Below are 22,555 nucleotides of genomic sequence, written 5' to 3'. Positions count from 1 at the left end.
CAGCTAGTGTAACAGCTTCTTACAGCGTTGGAGCCATTCTTATATTCATTTGTTTTCCTGTTTATGTGGAACGCATAAAACCAGTTCAGAAGCAGGACATCAATATGTGAAATTACAGTCACCTTTTGAGACCTAAGACCATATTATATTTCTCATAATCCTTTATTCTTGAGAACTTTTTACTTTCCAGCTGCCACCAAAATTTACCTAAAATGAATATAGAGTTCCTTTTAAGATACAGTGGACTGGTGTGTGCCTAAACTGTAAAATAAGCAGATGTTTCAAGATAACAGCACTCTGTTGAACTTGTATCCACTGTCTGACCAGAGATAGCAGCCTTAAGGGGAAGTTTAATTCACTTGCAGCTAAAAATCTTGGTAGGTCTGGGAGGAAGGATTAGCCTGAAGCACTGTTATCCTTTTGGTGTGTAGTGAAACTGAAACAGGCGTGGGTTTTTCTGTCCTCAGAGCAAATTTCACATAGCTCCTGCCTATGCAGAATATATCCATTATGCTCAGGACCCATACAGACAAGGGCAGTTTGCACTAGGTATGTGCAGGTGCACTCTTGAGTGAGACTTCTTTGACTTAGAATTGCTTAAGACCCAAGAAGGCAAAGAGCAGAAATTCTTTTGTTCTGTAGTTAATTCAGAAACCAGGATGTTTGCTTTTCATACTCTGTTTTTAAGGAGTACTTAAAACTGTTTACCCGGGAATGATCTTGCCAAGTTCAAGGCTCTTAATTTTATACTGGAAAGAAGTTATATGGATATTTTAAATAAATAAGAGCAGCTAATGTTTTTATCATGTTCTCCATGCTCTTGTACAGAACAGAATAATTAGTTAATCTTGTCATGTTGCCTTAGCACAGTACTTGGAAAACTGAAACTTCACAAACCATTTTCAGAGAACTACAATCCATTTATCATTTAGTTTCCGTTTTCTTTTTATTTTAAAGAAACCTTCATAATACCTAACATTTGCATTTCTCAATCTATTTAACTGTGAAGGGTTGATAATTCTGTGAACTGTTTGCAAATTGAGATTACAGTCAATTTGAGATTGTTGAGATTGGCAAATTCTGGCACACTGAGATTATTGAGACTGGGGGGCATTGCTTAAATTCAGTATAGAGAAAAATCATTGGGGCAATACCAGTTTCATAGAGGAAACTTTACTAAATACCCTTTGCAAGCATGGATTTAGATGACTCCATGGGAAATCAAGCAAGTGTTAATCCACACCGATCTTTTCAGCTGTTCATTGGACCACCTTATTAAAAACAACTATTGCCCCTTGTGGAGGATCAGGTGACACCATGTCTGGAAATTTTTTTGGATTAGCTTTTTGTTTCTGTTTAACTTGTCTCTCAGTTGTATAGTTATTTGAGTTCTGGGCTGATTCTAATCTGAATGTGGTGTCCTGGGACGTGTAAGAGTATATAAGCACACAAGATGCATACGAACATCGTAAGCTACAGTAGCACTTGCCAGTTTTTCTCAGCTTGTGCAGTTTTGTTTTGGAGCTGACCTGAGGCTCTGATTCTGTGCAATATATGGAGCAGATCAGTTTCAATGCTTTGAAATCTATGTTCTTGCCTTTACTTTTCTGTGTACCCTAATCACAAGTCAGGTATTTTTACTAATGATGAAGCTAGAGCTCTGATCAGTTTTCTGTACACATCTCTTCCGCTCCAAGTTAGCCTCAGCATCTGGAAAGCTGACATCTTCAAAATACTAATGTTCAACCAAACTTGGTTTTGGTAACTCTTAATCACTCTTTAATTTCTTTTCCTTCACTGGAAGGTGGAACTACACAACAGGGTCTTTAAATGCCAGCATTTATATGTACACTTGCACAGGGTATAAACTGCCAGCATACTGTACATACTGTACAGTACTTATTCCTCAGTCTGACATTTATCATCTAGCATGGGTGCTGGTAAAAAAATACATTTACAAGTAGTACACACTATAAATCTGGATGTTAACACTCAATTATTCTTTATAAATCCTCTCCTTGGGAGCTGAACAAGTTAGTTCAATTAAAACTTTTTAAAGAGGACTTGGAAATTTGGGATCATTTTCCTCTGTTCTCTGTTTTTCACTTTTCATACCCTGCATTTCCTAACTCCAGTTGAAAAAGTGCTGTGTTGCACTTTTCTATGCAGTATTTTTTGGCAAATTACAAGCAGGAAGTACCAGAAAGTTCACAGATGAGCATATTCTTGGGAGATTTCTTATCCAGCTTTACAGACCAAGACATTCAGACAAGATCCAACTGTGCATTTACATTAACTTTCAGTGCCATTGCCTGGAAAAACTGCATTATAGACACTTTATAATAAACTAGATTAATTCTTCTTGAATATAATTTAGTTGGAATTTTAAGGTAATTAAGGTGGCAAAATAACTTATCTAAGTTAAACAAGTAGCTCTGTTGCCCAAGAAAAATTTGCACAACTCCTGTAAGCTAAGAATTGAAAGCTAAACCCACTGAATTTTGTAGGTTAGCCTGCTGCTCTTCCTTTGGAAGAGGTGAGAAACTGAGCCAACAACGTGTCAGCGCTCCAAAGCAGAGTATGAATCAGAAGTTGTTCAATAATTCAATTAGTATGGACAAAAAACTTTGCTATACTATCTTAGTAAGAGAGTAATGATGATGTGAATATGACAGCAGGTTAGTAATAAACACATTGTCAAAGTAAGAAGTCAAAAAAGCTGTTTCAGTAAATAAATGAGAATTTACTGGCAACTTGAAGAACAGAACCAAGTGCTCTGTGTACAGCCACCATTGATTCTGTATATGGATTTGTAGAATGCTCTGGCAAACTGTAATGATTTAGAAGTAAACTGAGGATATTGGTAAATTTTAAACCAAAATTAGCATAGTACATTTGGGATCTAATTTTCAAAGTATTACAGTAATTAGTGTGTCTTTATACATTTCATAACAAGAGAAGTGGAAACCTGTCAGCCTCAGACTATGATGGTCTCTTAACTGCCCTGAATGTAGGAGTTTATTAAATGCAGCAGTATTTAGATGTAACCAAGGAGAATTTCCACTAAATATGAAAACCCACCACAATCTATTTGGATTTACTGCTGTAAACAGGGACTCCAGATCACCTCAAATTTATATTTGCTTTGGAAGAAGCCAGGGCTATCCAGTGCTCCTTATTTTTACTCCCCACATCCAAAGTGTGGCACTCACATTATGCGTATGAGCACCGGAACAATTCCTTCACTGCCTTTTCTCATTATTTCTTTGACGTCTGACCGCAGGGCACGACTTTTCCCAAACCCCACTGTGCAAGGCCCCTCAGCGGCTGCCATCACAACATCCCTTGATGGCAAAAGGGCTGCTCTGGTAAGTGTAACAGATAAATTCTGTCTATATAATATTGTATCAAAAGTTTGGTCTTCTCAAGGGCGTCTCCCGAGATTCCAAGGCCTGTTGTACAAGCGGTGAAACCACAAAATTTGTGACAGAAATGACACGGCCGGACTGGAGATGGCACATTCATCAATGATGGACCTCCACAGCTGCTCGACATCTGATATCAATCTCGATTGGGGATCCCGAGGATGATCAAATCAGCACCCTAAAGACGAGATCTGGGAAGAATATCAACGTCTTTTCATACTTATGGGAACCCCTTTCAAAACCTCGTTTGGAAATAGAGATACATGATTATTTGGACTTTCAGTGGACTTAGCCTCAGGACAAATAAACTGTATAAAAACCTTACACTGGACCTAGAGTGTGTGGCTGAGGTTGGATGGTACCGTTGTTACTGTCACTCTGCCCACTCAGCATTTGATCGATGCTGTCCAATTTTATTGTGGCTTTTTAATTGGATTTTGGACAAATTGCTAAATAAATTCTGTTATTTTGAACTGGCTTCTAATCATTTATAACAGGTGCTAAAGAAGGCTCCGCAGAAGCTGGGGGTTTATCCCCAGGGTTCATCCTCGGGGTTTATCCCCGGGGTTCCTCCTCGGGGTCTATCCCCGGGGTTTATCCCCAGGGTTCATCCCCGGGGTTTATCCCCAGGGTTCATGCCCGGGGTCTATCCCGGGGTTTATCCCCAGGGTTCATGCCCGGGGTGTATCCCCGGGGCCCCTCCCCGAGGCACGGCGGGCCGTGAGGGCAGCGGCCGGGGACTCGGTTTCCCATGAGGAAGCGCGGGCAGAGGCGCGGCCCGCCCCCGAGCCGGCCGTTCGTTTCCGGGCCGAGCTGCGCAGCGGGGGCACTGCGGAGCGGGGCCGAGCCCGCCGCGGCCCGCCGCCATGGACGAGGACGGGCTGCCCATCGTGGGCTCCGGCATCGACCTCACCAAGGTACGGGCTGCCGCTCGTCCTCCCCGGCGGCGGCTGCGCTGGCCCCGGTGCTGGAGGTCCCCCGGCTCCCGGCCCGGCGGCTGCAGGCCAGGGCAGCTCCCGGCGCCGGCACCGTGCCGCCCTCGCAGCCGGGAGCCAGCGGGCTTACGCGTGCCTCCAGCTGATTTCCAGACTCATAGTGCTTCAAATTCAGTGATGACGTTGTGTTTAAAGGCTTAAGCCGTTTGTTCGTTTCTTTTAACGTTGCAGAAACTTTATTTTTTAAATTTAGTTTTAAGACATTAATTTTGAAGAAAACTAGATGTTGCTGAGGTCGACTTCCCTTTGCTAACTAGATGTTGTTGAGGTAAACTTCCCTTTTTAATAGAAGCTGGATTTAAGGAACTGATAAATCAAGAGGCCTGTCAACGTAATCAGTAGACTCCTAGAATACAATGTGATCATAAATGAGATAGTCTTAAGAAAACAGGATCCAGGTGTCACCAACACTAAAAGGTTAAAAAGTCAAAGCGAGGAAGACGCATCTTAATTCATCATTTTGAGACCCCACCCCATAAGAAGGACCACCGACCCATTTCAAAGAACAAACTACGCACGCTTAATTGCTTTTTGCCTAATTACCATACAAAGCGGGGAATGGGATGGACCAGAGTTATGAATATGCATTTGTGTTTTGGGTATTCAATACTCCTGTCCATAAAAAGACCCTGTGAGCATCTGTAAATTGCGTGTATATTTGGGAGCTATCCTGCACATTGCCTGGCGTCGTAATAAACAGACACTTTCTAACTTCAAGCTGTTAGATAGTCTTTGTCCGTCATAGTTGGATATTGGTATTAGACCAATATCCGTATTTTTTAAATAAATCAGTTTCCTCAATACAGAGCATAAGGACAGGACAGTTCAACTGACCTAGTGATTCTTCCATGCTCTGGGCCACCCCACAGAGTTCTGGTAAGGTCATAAGCACTGCTTGGCAAATTTTGGAACTGCAGAACTGAGCTTCAGCAGATGCTCTTGTACAAGTGCAAAGGCTGAGGGCTTGAGATAATAGCAACAAAAGTCTCACAAAAAGGATATTTTAAGATGCCCATAGCAAATTGCACATGGAATGCACTGATAAATCAGCGACTAAAGAAGAGGTGAAGACCAGAGAGTCACTGTATTCACAAAAAAAGTGCAGTGAATAATAATAATAATATTCCTTGTAAATCTTTCACTTAAATCAATGCCAATTTCTTAGGCTAATTTCCTCTGTGAAGGTTAAGACTTAAAGCAATTGTCCGAGGTTATTACCCCTGGTCACTAAAATTTTATACATAAAATTCTGTGTGAAAGTTCCTGATTCCAGTCTTCTGTAATGGTTTAAATAAACATGCCAACTCTGTGTAACAATGTGGCCACCACTCTTTTTGGTAAACATGCTGCATTTTAGTCTGAAAAGTATGTGAGCATGGAAACTGATTTGGAGGATGATTTTTGGTAGGTAGTCTGGACTTGAAAATGAGAACCAGTCGGGTAGCCACTAAATACTTAGCAACATCACTACACTTCAGGTTTTGCCGTGGTGTTGGTTGTAACTGAATATTAGTATGATTGGCCAAGTTTGCTTTTCCTTCTTAAACTCCAGAAGGAAAGATTCTAATTTCTTCACTCTTTTTAAAAAGTATTAATACTGATATTCAGGAATTATCACAATTTTGTCTAAAGGTGTTTTCTTTAAGATAGCAGTCCTTCATTTCTTGGGTCTTGTTGCCTTTTCTATGTGTCATGTAAATCCTCAGCTATCATGTTAGTAGTTTTCGTGGCAAAGGATTTGTATGAATGCATATGTGTACTAGAAAATGGCTTGTGTAGGTATGCATTCACAGCAGGCACGCATAAGACAGATTTCCAAATAATTTCTTCTAAAAAAATGTGCATTTTAACAGATACTTCGATCCAAATGTGAAAATTTATATTGATGTGTGACCTAATTTTCTTATGTTTTTAATGCAGGTTCCTGCTATTCAGCAGAAAAGAACTGTAGCATTTCTAAACCAGTTTGTAGTTCACACAGTGCAGTTCCTCAACCGCTTTTCTACTGTTTGTGAAGAGGTATGTTTATTCCCAGCTGTCCCTTTATACAATTTTAGAAATTCAAGACATGGGGACCATTCATTTAAATATTTTTGATGCAGTAATACTGGTAGCTTAAACCAAAAAATGTAGTCTGCTTTCTTTTCGAGGTTTCTCTTGTGTAAGTACTTAAGACAGATTTTTTCTCCAAGAAATCCACATGAACTCCTCATTGTGCTGCACTCAATCCTGTTTCCTTAAACTTTTGCATTTCGAACTGTCTTTGAACTTTCTGATGCAGGAAATTTATTCTGAGCAGCTTCACCTCTGGCTCTTATCTTGTTGTGAAGGAAGGATGCCATGTTCTTGTGGTGCATCAAAACTGACTTTTAGATTTTATCACCTTTAATTTAAAAGAGTGATACACTAAGCACTGAATGTATATAGTTTTTATGTTGAAAAATGGACATTTTTGGCAAGTGATTATTATAGAACATGTAACCCTTAGCTTCAGTTTCCTGTAAAAAACTATGTGTATTTAGGATTAGCAAGTTTATGTGATGACTTTCGAGTCAATGGAAATACACCAGACCGACAAGTTTAGAATTGTCCACTGAACAGGACAAGTGCCCTCCTTGTAAAAAGGATGTTTTTTAATGTGGCTTTGAGTGTAACCTTTTTGTCTTTGGAGGTTTTTTATACTTTTTCCTTAGTTTATTCAACAAAGAATGCTATACAGCTCTAGCCAGCTGAGCTAGGGCAGCAGTCAAATCCACTTAGACTAAGCCATGTAATCTGAGAAATTCTGTTATTTATTGGTGAAGTTTAGAGCCAGACCCGTGACAAGTATAAAATTTGGCTACTACATGAATATATGGAGCTTCAGAGGAAAAAAAAATTTTCTTAGATTTTTAAACTTCTTGTAACTTGATAGGTGGGACAGTGTAACCGCCTGATGATGCTGTTGTCACTTGTCCAAAACTGCAGTTGTCACCTGATCTCAATATTCCCTCTTCCACAGGCCCTGTGGGAGTCAGAACATGTATATTTAAAGCCACCTTGAGCATGCAGCAGTGCTGTGAAGTCTGCCTAGTAAAACAGTTATTAGTTAACCAAAATGTGTTGTTACCCAAGAGACGAAATAGTTGCTTTATATAGTCCTTGAGAAATTTTTCGTATTCACGAAGTACCGAAGTGTTCTGAGTGTGAAAGGTCACATAAAAAACATCACTACATCTGCGGTGTAAGTCAACAGAAGCCAAGGAACTCAAACTCAGGGCTGACACCATCCTTAACTCTGAATTTATTGGCTCTTATCTGGTCAAATAGACGCATAAAATTGCATGATTGTCTTTTGTACATCTTTCCTCCCCCTTACCCAATTAGATGTAGGACACATAGTTCCTTCCAATAGGAACTGACTCCTCTTCACGAACAAAGGACCATCTGTAAACAAGTCAGTGCACTATCCAAAAAGACTAACTCCTGTCAGTCTTCTACTTTTTCTAGCATATTGGCAGAACTGCCATTTTCTTAGGGTGTTAAAGTTCTGCTTCAGAGCCAGGCAGAATCTTGCCAAGGTGCCAGAAAGCTGTCAGAATGGTACATGTCTGCCAGCCAGCACTCTAGCCAACTTCACTTGGACAGGTCTGGTGGAGTATGGTAGTGATTAGTTAAAAGACTGGCAGTTCTTATGGAGTAATTTAGAAAAACTTAAGTTGTTTTTAAAAAAAAAAAAGTCAAAATTTGATCGAGGTGCACCTGGAGCATATAAAGTGTCTGGTTAGTTCTGATTCATTGTGGATTTTGACTGTAGAGGACTTTGAATCACGTGCTGTATTAATTATCAGATTTTCTCTTTGTATTTGCTCAGTTACATACACATACACCATGGCTTTTCATCGTCCATGTTTAGAAAAAGTTTTGAAGAAAGATCATTTGGTAACTGGGAGACTACAGTGTCTACCATTAGTCTCCAGTTTCCTGCAGTAATACCCTATTTACTCTGGCTTTCTTTTGTACACAGTCTGTCTTCAGTTGGGAAAACCAACTGCAGAGTAAAATTATTTAAAATTTGTACCACTGTAGCTACTGTACTAAAAAGAGTTGTCAATACTTCAATAATTTCATAATATGATAATCTCATTTACACTGTACTCTGCCTTCAGCAGGGGGAAGACAAAAGTGATTATTTTTAACTAGATGGAAACTGTTTTATATGTCCAAGTGCATGGGGGAGTGTTTTCACATCCTGATTGTTCTCTGTTGTAGAAATTGTCGGCGCTGTCTCTCCGTATCCAACAAATTGAAACCACGCTCAATATTCTGGATGCGAAGGTTTGTATGGGTATTGACTTCATCTTGTAACAGTAACAGCCTCTTAGATTATGTGAAGTACTTTCCTTTTTACACTTTGAATTGAGCAAGTAAGTTTTCATAACGATTTGAAGGAGCTAATATAAAATCCTGATATCAAAATTTTTCTCTTTGCATGCCTTGCTCCTTATGCTGTGTAACATTTGAATATGGAGTTGATACAGAAGAAAGGAACCAACAGTACCTAGGGGACAATTTGAGTTTGTTAAGCATGTGGAACAGGAAAGGAGCACTTTCTGCCATACAAACTCTGATAAGGAAATTCTTACCACCTTTGTAAAACAAAAGTATCTTTGTATGTTACTGGACTGTAAGGACTTCAGCTGAAATAAGTAACTAGATAGAAGCCTTGTAAATCTTTGACATTGAAATGTGACCTGAATTGGATCCAAGTTAATGTAAATGTGTTTATCTTCTTTAGCTGAAATGACAAAAGGATATAATCTATGGTCTTATATAGGAATATAGTATATCATTTACTAGAAGAAAAAACCAACAAATTCCCAAAGTCAGTAAATCACCCACTATAAAATTTTAAGTTGTTCTCCTTTCAACAATGATGGAGGCAATATCAGGGAAATTTTTGTGGGGAAAAAATAGTGTAATAATACAAACAGAGCTTACTATCTGTTACTTATTTCAAAATGTTTAGGAGTGATCCAAACGTATGATTTTTGCAGAATTCTTTATAATCACGTTATATAGAATTTCCTTCAAATAGATTTGTTGTGTGTTTAATATCCATTCACAGCATTTACTTAAAAAAAGTGAAAAATGTAGAAAACTGAAAAATTTTTAACCAGTCTCCCATCTGTTAGGTGATAGAGCTGTTCTTGCCATGATTTCTTTCATTCTAGGGGAGGTAGCAGAGATTGCATGGCTCTCATGTGGTTGATAAGTGCAATAGCAAAATGCTGGGAAGGTGTGGAAGCCTTTCCTGTTCTGCAACCCTGTGTTAACAGTAAAAGTTTTTATTGTAGCAGGCAGCTGAATAGCAAGATTTTTTTTTTCCCCCCAATCAAAATACCAAAACTAGGGGAAAAAAGTTACCATTTTACTAATGTAAAACTTACCTGGACAATAACTGATAAGCAGCAAGCTGCAGATTTTGTTGTACATGTAGTCTCACGAAGTGCTCATTGCTTATTTGTTGATGTTTTCTGCATTCAGTTATCATCAATTCCTGGCCTAGAAGATGTCAAATTTGAAGTATCCAGTGCAAATGTGAACAGTGTTGCAAATGGTCCTGTGGCACAGGCTGCTGCAGACCAGCAGACAGCTGGATCACCTCAATCTGGAGTAAGTAATGAAGCATATAACTCATACAGTAACTCATACCTTGAAGGCATAGAGCTCTCCAGGTCAAGTTTTTAATGTAATTTGAAGCAGAGAGAAGAAGCAAGTCTATTGGAAGTGAGCAGTCAAATATAAAAGTCTTAAGACTAGGCTTTTCTTTCCTGGCACTATTCTAACAAGTGACTTAAAACAAAAAAGGCTATACCCCTTCTTAACTACGTGACTTAAATAATTAGAACCAAGTCAAATCTAATGCTAAATTTCTCCTTCCTGTTCTTCAGTCACACTAAAAATATGAACATGAATTACATCAAGGGGCTGGGAAGGTCATGAATAAAAATAACAGTTCAAATCACATCATTGCAACAGTTTTCTCCTTTCTTCAGAATGTGAGCTTTTAGCTCAAACTGGAATTTATAGCGTGCTTTATTCTAAAGAGTTTATTGCCTTGAAGGATTTCTGTATATCATCCTCCATGTCCAGAAAATGTCAGCTTCTTACAAGCAATCAGCATTAAGATACTATCCCTACAACTAACTTTTTGACATTTTAGGGAGTTTAATATGTGTGGCTGGTTAATTTTTTTAACCCAGACATTTAAATCCCGTGATCACCATTTAACTTAAGCGAGGCTTTCTGGCCCATTTGTAGATGGAGTTCATTTCCCAGTTTCCTCTTACGGTTTCTGCTCATGGAATCCTCAGTTCTGGTCTCTGCTCTTTCTCTTATTTGGCGGAAGTTGCTGTGAAGAAGCAACAGCTGGAGCACTCTGCTGCTTTTGCCTGCCTGTCAAAGATTGTAACTCTGATTTGCAGGCAGCAGCAGGAGAGACACTGGACAGCATTGCTTGTTCCAGCTACGTTGGAGAATGACTCACCATGAGTTCATTTTCTTTAAAATGTTCCTCCACTCAGATACTAAAGTATATAAAGTATATTTAAGTACATGAAGTTCATGTATTTCTAAAAAGATGTTCCCAATGCTACTTTCAAGTGATTAATTTCATAGAAAAAATACAGTTTTCTGTTCACTTAATACTCCTGGAACTTTTTTGTTATTTTTCATTTCATTTAAATTAAATACTTTCAAGGAATCTTTGATTTCATTACATTATCATTTAAGTAATGATTTATACTCTAAACTATAATGATTTATAGTTTAGAATTTACATGATCTGTATGAAACCTTTGTCAGGAAATCAAGTATTTTGAGGAAAAAAGGCATTGGGCTACTGGAGGAGATTTAGAGATATACTCCTTATAAATATTTTTTATAAAAAGACCATTTACATTTAGTACTGTGCTATTCATTAAATACAACTTAACGAGGTTATTAGGGGCTTTTTGGTTTTTTATTGTTCAATAACTTAAAATTGTATCTAAAAGTAGAAAGTGAACAACAAAAGAGCTGGATTTTGTGATTTCGTACATCTAGCAAACCTCTAATTTTCTGAGTGTAGATCAGAATAATCTTGATGAAGAAGAGTTGCATTTTACTCTAAAATACCCACCTTTAAGGATTGGAATCTCTCCCTGGGTGTGGTGTGTACACCTAACTATTAAAGGTTTGTTTGCTTGTTTTTCACATACAGCAGAACAATACACAAGAAGAAGGGTTACAGAAAACTGAGGCAGTAACAGAAAATGTCACAACTGTGGCCAAGGATCCAAGATACGCCAGATATCTCAAAATGGTACAAGTGGTAAGTCACCTCTCATGTCATTCTTTGGCCAGGATGTTATTTTTTGGTGGAATGTACCACACAGCTGTAAGTGAACATTAAATGTCTGAAAACATACATTGCAACAGCAATCTTTAAGGTAGGATAAAACCACAGTATTCTAGCACATTTCTCTAATAAATGAATTAATGTAATATATTCCCTCAGACAGCTTCTGGCAAGATCTTTCTACAAAATTCTACTGGTAGACTTGTGAACTGAAGGTGTGAAATGTGTAAATGCAAAGTGATAATAGCCGGAGGCAGAGAAGATGCCACTGAAAGTGGAGTCATCCTGGCAAACTGGAGTCATTCCCTGCATACACACTGATTACAGTCTGATTCTACTGTAGGGTACAGAATACAGCTTTGCAAGTATAGTCCAGAACAGGAGTATTTGATATTTCTGTAAGGACCAAAATAGAGATACAAGGATTGCTTCACTTATCTGGTTCCACTCCAGTTTCCCATTATTCATGATGCAGGTTTTGTTTACATTTTTGTCTGTGGTGCTAGAGATAAATAGGAAGTAAAAGACTGTAATCTTAACATTAAACAAGTGCAAATTCTAATGAAGAAATGAGAAGGTCGGTGGGAGATTATTTGTGATATTTTTAAGAGGTTGCTTTACATTCACAAACTTAAAAATGAGATTGGAAACAAAGAGTTAATTTCAATTTATTTTCAATTTGTCGGTGGAAATTTTCCTCTAAAATATATATTAAAATTCTGGGAAGTACGACTATGTCACGGTATTAATAAAATGTTGCTCATGTTAAGACTACATGATTTCACTCAGTCTTCAGAGAATTATTACAATTGGTCTGCTTCATCCCTTGAATGATGTTCCAAACTTTATTTTTCACTTGAATCACAAATTGGCACTTTATGGGTAGCTTATTACAAACCATTTGGAAAACCTAGCAGTGGGATAGTAGCAGAGAGTAGAACACTATGTTACTGTATTGATTTAATGCCAGACTTCAAAGTGGATTTGAAAGTGCTGGATGGTCTAATTACTCTGATTTTTTTCTTTTGTGACTGCTAGAGGAGTGAGATCTCACTTTCCACATTTCTCCTGTGTACTGGCAGTTCCTGGTGACTCCTCTGCCAGTTGTAAACAGTGTGGTAGGAAAGTCGAACTAACATACTACAAATTAATGTGGGTTTTTGTATTTGCCAAATTTGTCTCCTTGTCCAGTCAAGTATTTCAGTTAGTGTCATTTATTTGCCCAAATTAAGTTTCTAGCTGAAGATTTGTTTGAATTGATAATGTATTTATAACTCACAATGTTTGCAGTATAAAAGAGCACCATTCTACAGTAAAAGTAGCTCTTCTGTAAAATTGTGACAAACTCATTTTGGTGGAGTGCAGTTGAGGATACTAAATTCTTCCTTTTTAAAATTTTCAACAGTACTCCAAGAAATCATACAAAAGCAGTACCATATTTGCAGATTGAAATTTAGGAAAGCGTGAAAGGTAAAGTAATTGTAATGCCCTGATTGTATTATAAACAGATAGAGGTGCAATCTTAACTGTTTCCCTTCAGATAAGAAGCCTAAAAGGGCATTTTGATTAAACTTCAGATCAGTTTTGTGAATCTATGATATATGAGGGTACTGAGAGGATTTTTTTCTTGCAGATTTTAATGCACACAATGTTGGAATAAAACATACTCCAAGTGTGACCATAAAAACAACCCATTCTTAGAAGTCCTATACCAAGTTCCATATGATGAAAATCAAAGATGATTTCTGCTTTGCCTGATCTGACTCAATTCCATTTTCACGTGGTTTGAGTTGATGCATAAACAACTCATCAGTGACTTCTGAGGTAGGGAAAAGTACCCTAAGAGCAGTCAGGCAGGGGAAAAACATTTGTACAAGATGGTGTGTAGACACACAATCCCTGGTGTCCAAATCCATACCAGAATAAATTAATTTTTAAGCCATCATTACATACTCAAATAAATACTCAAAATATTCACCATTGTAATGCACATTAGTTTTCAAATACTGAGATGTTCTTTTATTTCAAGCTATTACATTGCAACTATTTGAGTGACCTCTCTTGGTGTTATGCCTGTTAGATTGCTAGAACTGTGTACCTGTGTGTGTGCTGTTCCACAGTGCTCATGCACAAGCCTTGATTGTGATTCTTACTGTGGAACTGTCACTAGAATCACATCTTTCTCTGGAACATTAGTTATGGCTGCTCTTTATTTTAGTTGCTTTTGGACAAAAAATACTAGTCCTACACTACTTTCCATTTAGAATTTCTTAGACCACCAGTAACTTCGTCCCTTTTGAATCAGAAGTTGTATCTTTGTTTGGTTTGGGTTTCTTTTCCCATAGCCTATATTGGCATGGAGTGATCCACATGGTATTTCTGATGGTTTCCAGGGGGAGATGGCAAAGAACAAGTTGCCTGCGAGCAGCTCTAGTGGAAACATAGGAGCAGTTTTTTGGAATGTATCTCGTGACAGGACTTGGGTCTTGGTTATGTGATCCAAGATAAGAGGATGTTTAGGTGTTGATGAATAAAGTGCAGAAGCTGTGGAAGGACTTGCAGTGAAGGGAAGGAATTTTTTTAACACGTACATAGTTGGCTGAAATCTGTCCACGAGTCACAGAAGATTCAAGCCTGACTGCACAAGCAGTTGTATTCAGAGAAATCACTTATAAATTATGCTTCTGTTCTCATGTCCTGTGTGCCTTTTTCTCCATGCTTTTTAGACTTCTCCAGTTTCTAGCACTGCCTTAAGAGATCCTTCTGGAGTGGTAGCAGATGCACTTCCCTGGTTTTCCTCTTTCTTGGGTATACCTCCAGGATGCTCAAGTCTTTCCTAGCACAATTTCTCTTCTGTCTTTGTGCTACTTTGTGCTTTCTCCTCATTCTTACCCATACAGATACCTTCAGTTTCATGATTCTGTCTGCATGGATTAGAAATATATCTATCCAGTCATTCCCTGCAACTTTTTCTAGATGTTTTGCCATAAATATAAAATGGATTAAAAGGCTTTTTAATCTCAGTCATTTCTTGTTTCTAGGTTCATATTGATGGCAACTGAAATTATTGTTCCATGCTGTTGTTTGAGAAGTGACATGCATAAATTTATATGAAAGTGTGATTTAAAAGTACTTGAGTTATTTAACTCACCTGTTTGTGTCCAGTAGTTTTATATTATTCTTTGTCCTGATACACAGGGTGTTCCTGTAATGGCAATACGAAACAAAATGATTTCTGAGGGGCTGAATCCAGATCTTCTTGAGTAAGTAATTTGTGCAGTAGGGCTGCAGTGCAATTGTGTGTTTAAAAAACTTGGAAAAACAAAGGTTAGAAAAGGTTGTTCAAGGTGGTGTGAGCTATAGCAGTGACAAGCTAGCATTTGACAATGTGCATTTGGCATTGAGGACTCAAATAAAAGGTCAGTAGCCATTTTCACTGCCTCTTTAGACTATGAGGTGGTGCCCAGATACTTGCTTTCAACACTCCAATAAGAAAATACCATTATTTTAGAGTAGTAAGAGTAAACTCAATCTTATTTTGCTGGATGCATGAGGGACAACACAGTTGTTTCCAGATTACCTCAGTAAATGAAGTGTACAACTTGACTTCAAAATTGACAGTGTGAATTGAAGTCAGCAGTTTAAAATTTGGGCTGTTGGTTGAGTTAACCTGATGTGAAGACTACTAAGAATAGATAGTAATTTTCAAAGCTTCTTGTCTGACCATAAACATTAATTTTTGTCTTATTTTACAGTTGACATTTAATTTAGTTGTACTGTATTATTTCACAGAATTTGTTAAACTGATGAATCAACTTTCATTCTTACATTATAGACATCAAAATGTTTGACATATTTTTGCATTCTTTTCAGAAACTGTCAGGGTATTAAAAAGTCTATTTTTCCTTTCCAGTGAAGTCTTTTTACATTTTGTAAAGGCTTATTCTGAAACTAGCTACTTGTTAAATAAAATAAACCTGAAGTATAATCATATGATTAGTCACTTTAGCTCCCAGCTATTTCCTTGTCTAGATAAGACTGAAGTAGTTATTCCTCAGGTTTTCTGTTTCTTTTTTTTTTTCCCTGATTAAATGAGAAATAAAAAATAAAGACCCTATGCAAGTTGGAGATAGGTTTAGCAAATATAGGTTTTCTGTATGTGTGTTAAATGTTTTGTGTTTTTTGCTGCGCTTTCAAGTCCGTATCTTTCTATAAATGCTAAAATAAAATCAGATTTTCTTTAAAATAATATTGGTTTGAGAACTGATTAAAGAAAGCTAATTATTTTGCAAGGTGCATAATGTGGAACATATTAAGGTACCAGAGGTGACCTTTCAATATTCTTGCTTTCTTGTCTTGATATTATAGGCTGCTTCTTTTATATGTATCTTGCCATTCACATGGCATTTCTTGGGTCTTCAGCTTCCTTAGGTCTGCTCCCTCAGTCCCAGAGTAAATTAGGAAAATGTCCATATGGCTGGCTTACCAGTCACTTACTGCAGACTCCCCCAGCTGCTTGCCATTGGCTGAGCATGGGTTATTTGTGGCTGTAGATGTGCTAATTCTAATGATACAATATTGTTTCTACGCTCTCCTCTTGGCTTTTCCAGCTCAGTTTTTGCTCCTTTCTCAACTTTTCACAGCATTTGGTAACTGCGTGTTCTATCAAGCTCCCAATTTACCTATCTTTAACTTTTCTTTCTTATCTTTCCTCTCTTGCCTGTCTTCAGTTCCAGAAGAATTTGTCCTGCTCTCATGAACTGAAGGAATTCAGCACCATCTTCCTCGTCTTAATAAATGAGAGGTTTTGCACTGGTCTCTCCAGATCACATCTTTGCACAGCTCTTCTGTTTTGTCATTACCACGGAAACAATGAATAATACCGTGAAGTGGTATTTGCATGAGAAAGCAAACGCTTTCTTCATTTGTTTTGGAGGTGTGCAGTGGGGAGAGAAAAGGCTCTTCTGCAGTTCTTTAACACACTCCTCATCTTTGCACCAAAAATGTTTAGGAACACTTTAAAGTTACCTTAGGGATTCCCAACAGAGAAATTACACTAAACAGAACTAATGTTGGAAAAGAAATTCTATACCCCCAAGATAAATAAGAACAGGATGATTAATACAACTGCCAGTTTAAAATGCAATATTTTATCCAAGAGATGTTAATTGTCATACAGGAAGTGAGTTTCTCTGAATATCATTTCCCCCCAAGTATAATTATGTGTGTATTTTCTACATTGCTTTCAGCCTTTATAAGGCTCTGTATTGCTTGTAATTAGGAGGGTGAGTCCATGGAGAGCCAGCATCTTCAGGCAGTAATGTTTGTTACTTTTTAGATGGCTTGCTTCTCTCACCTTCATTTCCAATAGATTCTCCAAGCAAACATTTTGCCACAGTGTTAAGATCCATCCTAAACATTCTCTTTGAAACTAAATACAAGAGGTCTAATCATTTGTAGTCAATAAAAATCCCATGGCTGCTCCTGCATGTCAAATTTAACCCAATGTTCTAGCCAAATTCCACTCTGAGTAATTCTTTTTTGCTTCACTAAATTATCCCTGCAGTTTTAGTTGGATACAATATTGTTCATTTCCTGTCTTATTTTTTTCATGTACTATTTACACTGCTCAATGGTGTACAGAATGTTCCTTTCGGCCCTAGAACCTCTGAAGATTGAAAAAAAATTGAATTAATCATCATTGCCTGCTTTCAACTCTTTCTACAAGTGTTTGCCACTTCTTAATGATCTGTCATCATTTCTGATGGCATCAAAGGCATGCATTCACACTGGTGTCTACAGGGTTTTTTTGTCCAGTGAGTTAGAGTTTCTAGTGTTTGCCTTTCAGCTGTCGGTGAAGCAATAGCACTAAGGTGTGAGTTTGTGAATCATAAACAGTTAATGTGTTAAATGTTGTGGCAATGAAGTTCCTGCAGTTGTCGTGCAAGGACAGCGGTGTTACGTGCTGAGCTGCTTGTGTTCTCAGCTGGATGTGCAACACAGAATGTTTTTGTTGCCTGCAGGACCCCAGATGCCCCTGTGCCTGCCTGGGGAGATGATGGCAAAGCAGAAGACAGTTCTGATAGTGAATCTTCATTCAGTGACTGAAGAGATCGATTCCAGCCTTTGGAAACCTTTGTTAAGTGCTCATGGGTTTGGAGCTTTGGCAGACAATGGTTTTGTGTGCGTCACATGGGTGACATGGTTTATCTGATGGCATTTTTAAGAACTAAGATCCTGCATGTTCTCTTCTGGAAAGTTTGAACAGGCAGCATGTTTCAACCTGAACCTTCCTCAGTGAAAATGAATCATGAGATCCTTGCACTGTTCATGCTGCATCATGTCAGATTTGTTTCTGAGTCTGCTGACATTACTTTGGAGAGATCTAAGAATTCCACACCTCTAAACCTCCTTGTTTCTAAAACTGCATTTTGGTCATTGTTAGATTTTCTGTGTAACACACTTAACCTATGTTGCCTTCTTTCTGCCCCATAACTTAAAGGTAAGTTAACTTTGGAACATGAAAGTGTTCCATTGATGAACTGTACTTTTTTATCAATAGCCTATATCTGCAGGAAAAAGAACAAGAATTACATCTGTCAGCTCTTTTGTGGTGATTGCAAATCAGTGATACTCAGATTTGAGAAGAACTAAAATACAAGTGAAAAATATATTAAAACCCATTTTTAATCCATTTTCAATGCATGTAGTGCTATTCAATGCCACATTAGAGTCTGTGTGAAGCTGAAAACGAACTGCTACTCGTGAAGAGTTGATTTGTCCAGTTCAGGTTGCAGAGTTGTAGAAAGGTGCGAACATGGCAAGGTTGGTTTGAAAATGACACTGGGAAAAAAGCAAGGGACTGTGAGATTATTTAATTGAATCTCACTACTTGTTCACTGTTATATGGGTCAGCTGAAACCATTTTCTGACTTTATTGGCCTTACTCAAAAGAAGCTGTGGCTGAGCAGTTTGCTTAGGATGAGAATTCACCTACAAGTTGGTGCCTTTGCTGATAATTTCAGCAAAGAAGCTAAAATTCAGTTTGTATAAGGATAAAACTACCTTGGCACCTCTTGAGGCATGCAGTGAAGAACAATATATGAAATGCCTTATGTGCCCTCAAAATTCTCCTCAAAATTACTTGATGTACTCCGTAACTCAAAAATGATATTTCATTAAAAAATCTTCATTAATACAATTTGTTCCACATGAAATCCTTCACAGTCTGTTTGAATTCCCCAGATTGTTGTGATACCAGAATGCTGTGTGCCAGGCAGTCATTAACTTTCTGGTATTTCACATTCTTGCTGTGACTAAGAGAAGACTAAAACTGAAGATCCAAGTATGTAAGTTTGTTAGCCTTTATGACTGAGTCAATACTTTCTCTCTTAGTTATTTGTGCCCCGTCAGTAGGTTACCTGTTGGGGTTTTTTTTCTGTAATTTAAGCATAGTTCACATTTAAGCCTAGCAGACATATTTATCCTCTCCACAACCTGTAAATCAGAGTAATGACTGAATCTCTACAAAAGCATATATGCACTAGAGAATGACTAGAGATGGCATTTCAATGATGGTTTAATTACTATTGAACACTTAAAATGTACGTAATAGTTAACATTTGGCAAAACACAAGAAAATATTCACATATTAGCAATAAGCATTTAAAATGTAAATGTGATAATATTATTTCAGAATGTATATATTGAAACACTCATTTTTAAAATCTATATTTGAAAACTCATTTAAGCAGTCTGTATAATAAAGGCTATACTTTGTAAACCAGAGTTGTGGTTTTATCTTATTCCTGTATCTTCTTCTAAACAAGACAATGAAAATTCTTCCAACGTCTCTACAAGTCATGTTTTCCCAAAACTAACTTTGATGAAGCTGTATCAACCTCCTAGCCTAAGGGAAGACTTTTGGAAGTTGGGGTTTGGAGTTAAAGTTAACCCAGGTGGCACTCTGACTATGGGAGAACTGAATATCCCACAGCCACTGTTCTAAGAAGCAATTTCAGGAAGGCTGAAATCAATGAGTGTTATATGTTTGATACTTTTGAACTGACATGAACCTATGCAGGGAAGTAGCATTATTTAAAGAGTTGAACTGAGACGTAGTAGTTAATTATTTTTCTAAACAAATAAGCAAGGTTACCAAAAGACATTTAAGAAGGTATAGCTTCTGCTGTTTAACATCCCAAAGAAACTTCTTGTGTATAATAATTCTAGTTTGAAAAAATCCTCTAATTTGTCTTTTACGCCACTGCAGATACACTTTATGTGGAATGAAAAAGAAAGCCTCTGGCCTACAGATACTTGTTAAAATATGGGATAATAAATCAGTAATTATATATGTCACAGAATAACAGTTTCATTAACAGGGATTGTGAATTTAATTGCTTAAGAATTGGATTTTTTTTTCAGGGTAGAAGCTTACTTTGGAGTAGAGTAACTTTGATAAACTTGCAGAAACATTAAGAAAAATCTTGCCACTTTGTCTCCTCTCCCAGTTTAGTGGTGAAACACTGCGCAGAAAAAATCTAAATGTCTAAATTGTGAGGAACTAGGGAGGAAATAAAAGATAAACCCATCCCTTTTTACATTCAGTGTCTCAGCAGCCATAGTGCTTCCACTGCCTTCGGTGCCTCTGACCCCTTTAGGCTCTTCTGCTCCTAAACACATCCCTTTGCTCTTAAGGTGTAACTAAATTCAATCTGAGATGTTTCAGCTTAGGGCACACGCTGACACAAGGAGCTATTAAGTATGGGAAGGTTGGTTTGAGACTGAGTTATGTCAGCTGTGCTAGTGCTCCTTGATCTGCAGCAGTTCACCAGAGATGTGGTGCTAACCCAGAAAGCTGGATAGTCCTTAAACACAAGCTAAATACTATTAGCAGAGAATTTTCCAAAGTGCTCATTATTTGCTATCTGTTTTGGAACAGAAGATGGAGGGAGTATTTCAGCTTGGCAGCACAGTAATCAGATATATATAATACTTTCAAGGGAAAAAAGTCCATTTTTAAGTGACTTTTATTTTTAAAAGCTTCTATCAGCAATGAACGTTTAGAAGATACAGTATACATTAAGAAGTGTCAGTAATACACATCTAATATACTCAAATTTTGATGGATTTAAACTCATTATCTGGGACAGTATTACAATTTGTAGGCAGGAAAACTACTGTAGAGCATTGCTGGAATAACCACTGAATGCATCTGTTAATAGTAATTATATACTACTAGTAAACTATATATTCTTCATTTAAGCAAACTTTTTTAACCCCATCGCCATATTTCTCATATTGCAGGAGAATGGGAGTGCAGAATGTATAAAGGTCCATTTCTTAATGGTATTACAGGGCATTTTCAATGCATGTAGATACCCTTAGACTAGATGTATGTCTGTGTTTTTGCAAGTAAAACCTCAAAAAATTATCAAAGGCAAAAACAACATCTGGACATGATGATAACTTTACTATAAAGTCCTGATTTAGCAGTTGTAATCATTAAGCTGTTCCCTCTCAAGTCTTCTGTTCAGCTACATTTGAAATGAAAATTGATGGTTCTTTTTCCAAGCTGAGTCTCTTCCTTTCTCTTGTTTTTCTTTCCAGTGTGTGTTATTTACACCAGTGAGTAAGTCTATAGTTTGACATTCTGTTAAAAAAAAATTAACTATAGCCTGTACTTGGAAAAAGAGAATATCACTAAGATCAGCACTTTGAGCTGTGTGTGATCAGGCCAGTTTTACTTTCCATAGTGCTACATAGCAAGAAACAGAAGTTCATCATGGGCTCAGTCTATCTGGAGATCCAATTTTCTCTCTCAAAAGCTGATCTGAGGTAACAGTCTTACAATGAATTGGTCTGCAGAACAGGACATGCATTTTCTTATTCTGAAAATTTGGCATCCTGCTGTCTGAAATGGCTGCACTGGTGTCCAAAGTGTTACTCTCCTGATGCTTCATGTGATAGTGTCTCCATTCAGGGCACTTGGCAAGCAAAACAGGATAAAACTTGCCACATTCACTGGTGGCTTGCTTAACTGTGCAGTTGTGTCTCTGCTAAAAGCCAGCAGTGAGTGCCTTAAGGGAAGGTGGGAGGAGCACAGCAGTGTTCCTGCAGTCCCTTTTCCTGCCACCAAGACTTTACTCCAGCCAGGAGAAGAGATTGATGTTCAGTACTAAATTACAAGTTTGTTGATGCTTCCAAAGATAATTTCATTAATTTGGGAAGCTGTGGGTATTCCTGCTTAGTGTTTGACTCAGTAAGTATGCTAATACAATATTGTTTTAAGGGAGTTCCATGGGCTTGTTCATTATGAGGGTAATGAAGCAGAAAATTAAAATAATATTCCTCATGCCATACAAAAAATGAGTGACAGAAACAAGCTTAGCATAGGATGTGTCACATTCTGAAGAAACAAGTCTGAATTGCCATAAATTAAAATGCATGTCATTGGGCAAGGACAGATGCAGCACAAAGCACTCAAAAGAAAAAAAAAAGTAAAAATATAAATAAACAAAGTTAAGGCTGTGTTGTCTTGCCCTTCAACTAATGGGTTATTTTCTCATTCAGTATATTTCCCATTTTCAGGTTAATGAGTGGAAAGGAAAATTCTGAACAAACATTCACTTTGTAGACAGTTGGTTTTCTTTACTTCAGACTTAAGAACTAGTGCCCTCTCGCTGAAGGAATGAATTGGTAAATAGGGATTACACTCTTTGCCTCTCAGGCTCTTGTATGTTCTAGAATAT

General features: G+C 37.7%; 1 protein-coding gene across 2 annotated transcripts; it reads left to right on the top strand.

Moving 5' to 3' along the window:
• The first annotated feature begins 4,260 nt into the window (after positions 1-4,260).
• On the top strand, positions 4,261-19,584 carry WASHC3 (WASH complex subunit 3). Of its 2 annotated transcripts, none has more exons than XM_066319937.1 (7): positions 4,261-4,342; positions 6,341-6,439; positions 8,672-8,737; positions 9,947-10,075; positions 11,667-11,774; positions 15,000-15,064; positions 17,825-19,584. In XM_066319937.1, the coding sequence occupies exons 1-7, from the start codon at positions 4,292-4,294 to the stop codon at positions 17,907-17,909; spliced, it is 603 nt and encodes a 200-aa protein (XP_066176034.1). In that variant the 5' UTR covers positions 4,261-4,291; the 3' UTR covers positions 17,910-19,584. The 2 variants fall into 2 exon arrangements, with proteins under 2 accessions (XP_066176034.1, XP_066176032.1); XM_066319935.1 differs by having other exon boundaries at positions 11,664-11,774.
• The last annotated feature ends 2,971 nt before the right edge of the window (positions 19,585-22,555 follow it).

This window comes from Sylvia atricapilla, chromosome 5, assembly GCF_009819655.1.
Source record: "Sylvia atricapilla isolate bSylAtr1 chromosome 5, bSylAtr1.pri, whole genome shotgun sequence".
Classification (NCBI taxonomy): Eukaryota; Metazoa; Chordata; class Aves; order Passeriformes; family Sylviidae; genus Sylvia; species Sylvia atricapilla.
Note: the sequence above shows the minus strand (reverse complement) of the source record. Positions and strands in the feature narration are given on the sequence as shown.

Excerpts from the sequence above, each read along its gene's own strand:
- WASHC3 (XM_066319935.1), top strand. The coding sequence starts at position 4,292 with ATGGACGAGGACGGGCTGCCCATCGTGGGCTCCGGCATCGACCTCACC. Across the intron at positions 4,343-6,340 it reads CCGGCATCGACCTCACCAAG|GTTCCTGCTATTCAGCAGAA; the intron begins GTACGGGCTGCC and ends TTTTTAATGCAG. Across the intron at positions 8,738-9,946 it reads TCAATATTCTGGATGCGAAG|TTATCATCAATTCCTGGCCT; the intron begins GTTTGTATGGGT and ends TTCTGCATTCAG.